This window comes from Spinacia oleracea, chromosome 6, assembly GCF_020520425.1.
Source record: "Spinacia oleracea cultivar Varoflay chromosome 6, BTI_SOV_V1, whole genome shotgun sequence".
NCBI lineage: Eukaryota > Viridiplantae > Streptophyta > Magnoliopsida > Caryophyllales > Amaranthaceae > Spinacia > Spinacia oleracea.
Window position 1 is genome coordinate 51,294,427 of NC_079492.1, and position 4,378 is coordinate 51,298,804.

Below are 4,378 nucleotides of genomic sequence, written 5' to 3' on the forward strand. Positions count from 1 at the left end.
AATGACAAAAACTTTGGAGACTAATTAAAGCAAGCCAGGCAAATTAAAAAAGTGAACTATTTTGGGACCCTTTTGTTAACAAGTTTCCATGTTACCTTCAAATTATAATTTGACTAGATTGTTTTTTTAGTTGTGTTCTCATAAGGGATTTAGAACAGTTATAGGGGCTTATCCGATTCTCTTCGTTTGATGTGCCAATTGTAGTCTGCACAGTAAAAAGAGTTAACTAGTCTGAGTGATTCGAGCATTTCTCTTCGATACTTAAATCCGTTAATGTTGATTGGTCTTTTATACTCCCTCCGTCCCTTAATACTCGCACCGGTCAAACCGGTGCGGAGTTTAAGACATTTAAATTGACTTATTAATTTAATGGGTGTTAGTTGATAATGGGGTATTTTTTTTTAATATAGTTAGTGGAAAATGGGTAAGAGGTGGTGAGTGGTGAGTGGGGGTGTGAATTTTTAAATGATTTTTTGTAGGGAATAAGGGTGTAGGTGGGGTTAGTAAGTAATTGTTAGAAATAATATAATATTGGTATAAATTCTCATTTATAGAAGCGATGCAAGTATTAAGGGACGGCCCGAAAAGGAAAGCGGTGCGAGTATTAAGGGACGGAGGGAGTAAATGTATATTAGAATGAGTATTGGATGACGTATCTTTGACAATAAATGAGAATCCATATGTTATACGACCCGTACAATAATATAATATATGATCCGTAGGATAATGACTCATTCCCTTAGTGCTGACGTGGCATATCTTCCCTATTAAGCCAGATGGACTTAATAGGATGCCTAGGCCGACTAAAACTTGTTTATCCTTGGATGCATTTTTAGAGTGTCCTACCAGTTTGCCAGTAAGCATCCCGTACAAGTATACAACTAACCCCTTCATATAGATTGCAGTTATTTTATGGTTGCGGATTTGCGGTTGCTCTGAACAAAGACCTCTGAACAATTTGTATGGATGGTTCTAGTTATGAGTCGTCTTCTAAGAGAGGGGGACATGTATGCTTTGTGTATCTTTTCTTTTCAAAAAAGATTAAATCTCCTTTTTCTTATAGGGTCACATAATTGAGTTGTAATAAAAATCCTACTCGGTGTACATACTACTAATACAAGTCACATCCAAAATATAAAGCTTTGGATCATTATTATAAGGACCAAAGAGTGGTATATATCATGAATATCGTAATAATATGTTGATAGAGATGGGAACTTGAATTACCGACCTGGAATTGGGTTTATGTTACAATCTTAGAAAAGTTTAGAAACTTTTCTTCTAAGATAATATAAAAAACTTATTTTTCCATAGGCTTAATTTTCTATAAATTAAAAGGTTTTACCAACTAAACAAAATATTAAGGAGCTTATAGACACTACAAGAAATTGATTAATTTTCGACCGCCAAAAGTGGTTGGTAAATCGCGAAAAACGGTTGGTAAAAGATTTAGCGACCGCCAACGGTCACAAAAAGGCGGTCAGTGTTCACCTGGACGGTAATTTAGGAAACTCTGACTGGAAGGCGGTCGCTAAAATTCACCGACAGAAATAGCGATCACCTATGCAGTCACTAATTTAGTGACCGCCTAGGCAATCGATAATTTAGCGACTGCCTAGGCGGTCACTAAATTAGCGACTGCATAGGCGGTCACTAAATTAGCGACTGCCTTGGCGGTCAATAATTTAGTGACTGCCTTGGCGGTCACTAAATTAGTGACTGCCTTGGCGGTCACTAAATTAGTGACTGCATTTGCGGTCGGTAATTTAGCGACCTTTTGACAGTCTCTATTTAAGTATTTAATTATGCAAATATCATTTTGCAGTCAAGTTAATTTATATATGCCTGTATATATACCAATTTATATAAATCCTGTAAAATCGTATGAAACCTGCTCGATATTATAATATTAAACCTGTTCAAAGTCATACAACAAGATTCATAATACACATGACATTTCGTGGCTCTGATGCGAAATTCGGAAAGGTTGTATCCAAGTGCTTCCACGCTTCACTATCACTAGGATGTGCGAAGGTGTTTTGAACTCGGGGATTCTTGGCATGCCAAGTCATATCCTCCGAAATGTTCTTGGTAGCATACAACCTTTGCAACCTCGGTGTGATTGGAAAATAGATTAGAACTTTTGCTGGAATAAGCTTGCCCTTTGCATTCTTCTTATACCGATCACTTCCGCATGCTCTACATTTATCTAACTGTGCATCGCCTTTCCAGAAGAGCAAACAACCTTTAGGGCATGTGTGGATCCTCTCATGAGGAAGTTCCAAGCCCTCAAGAACATTCTTTGTCCTATTGAAAGTTCTACCCATTTGGTTGTTATTTGGAATCGCATCATTCAACAAAGATACAAACCCATCCACACACCTGTGTTTTAAGTTGAATTCACATTTCAAACTTGCAATTCTTGATGCCATCTCCAACACAGAGAGTTTGCTCCCTTCATATAATGGATCTCCAGCTGCCTTTAGAAGGTTTATAAACTTCTTAGCTTCATCATTTAGTTCTTCTTCAACTGAATTACCCTCTTCATTCAACAAATGCTCTTGATTATTTCCAAGAGCATCAATAACCATATCCCGATATTGATTTGGCTGAACACGCGAGGACTCTATTAAGCTTTCCCCTTGACATATCCATTGATAGTAATTACGAACAAACCTCTTCTTGTACAAATGTACACTAACTGTTTCAGTATCATGGAAACGTCTGTTATCACACAAGGGGCATGGGCATCTTATTTTGTCACCATCATTGCATGTTGGATGCTCTTTGCAAAACTCAATGAACTCTCCAACCCCCTTGAGAAAGTCGGGCTTAAGATTGCGCCCGTCGAGTCTATCATACATCCAACTACGCTCTCTTCTTTTCATGATACCAATTCTACACATCTCACAAAAAACATATTACTAATTAACCACACCCTACACATCTCACACCAATCATGCACTAAACCTACTATTTAGTCTAACTAACATTTAAATAAATTCAATCATCACTAGGTAACTTTATAACGCTCGATGATTTCTAAATAAGCAGTCAATTATCTCGTCAAATAATTTTCTAAATAAAAACATATTCTCTTAACTTTTTGTTGTTTCTCATACAAATTCAACAAAATTACCTATCAATACATGAATTAAAAAAGTTAATAAATTAAACATTTTAAATAAACATTAGCACATATTTAAAAACATTACCACATTAGCACATTTTTTAAAACATTAGCCATTATTATGTTCTTGACTATACTTTAGTTGTACATTAGCCACTATATTTTTTTATCCTTAACACATTTTTTATCCTTAGCACATTTTTATAAACATTAGCATACGATTAAATTTTTTTTGCCTTTAACCTAAAGTCAATCATTCTCAAACTTTTTCATAGCAGGTGTAAATTTAAAAGAAACCTTCACAGTCAGTCTCTCCCACACCAACACTGCCATTGAAGCTATCCACCCCACAAAAGTCCCCCCCTTCAATAAAAATGGCTTCCATAATCAACACCCTTGCAGCAATTAAACTATCCAATCCAGCAAATACCCATTTTTGAACTCCCTCTTTTCTCTCTCCTGCTTCAACTTCTTTCACCAGTAAGCTTCCATTCCTCTCATGTCTTAATTTTATTCAAAATAAACCCATTATTTCAATTTTTAACATTTAACTTTTAATTGTTGTTTAAGGAAGAAGATTGACGATTATAAGTAGCAGACACTGATACTGACAAGGTTTCAATTGTGTAAAAACTGAACCACAATAAAAAAAGTTAGGGTTTGAAAAAATTGAACCACAATCAATAAAGCAAAAGGAACTAAGATTACCTGGTTAATTGAACAAACACATGTGTCGACGACTCGCGAGTGAAGGAAATAATGCACTTGGTCCAAATATGCATTTAATGGTAAGTCTAATAAATGCGGTTCAGTATTAATTATACAAGTTAATAATTCAGTGAGATCGAGTGAACTGTATGCCTAGCTAGAGGCCTCTTCAGTTCAAGTGGATTAATGATATTAATCCACAGCTTACTCTTGACTGAACCCGTAGGGTCACACAAATAGTACGTAAACGGATCAAGTATTTAATGGTATTAAATACTCCATCTATGGATATTCGGAATCGACGGATCTTGGTTCGAGTGGGAGCTGAGATCGTCAAAGGCAAATAATGAATACTCCGGAAACAATGATATTGCCGGAAACGGAAATATGGATCGTATCGAAAATATAAATATTATCCAAGTCGTAGATGTTGCCGGAAACGGAAACATGGTACGTATCGGAAAATATTATCGGGGATGAAAATATTGCCGGAATCTGAAATATTGCCGGAAACAGATATATTGTCGGAATCGGAAATAT

At 35.9% G+C, this 4,378-nt stretch overlaps 1 protein-coding gene across 1 annotated transcript; it reads right to left on the minus strand.

The window, feature by feature from the left end:
- Nucleotides 1–1,925: 1,925 nt before the first annotated feature.
- Nucleotides 1,926–2,906, minus strand: LOC110775808 (uncharacterized). The gene has a single exon (XM_021980406.2). The coding sequence runs from the start codon at nt 2,904–2,906 to the stop codon at nt 1,926–1,928; it is 981 nt and encodes a 326-aa protein (XP_021836098.2).
- Nucleotides 2,907–4,378: the final 1,472 nt, after the last annotated feature.

Coding starts and splice junctions, on each gene's coding strand:
- LOC110775808 (XM_021980406.2), bottom strand. CDS start 2,906: ATGTGTAGAATTGGTATCATGAAAAGAAGAGAGCGTAGTTGGATGTAT.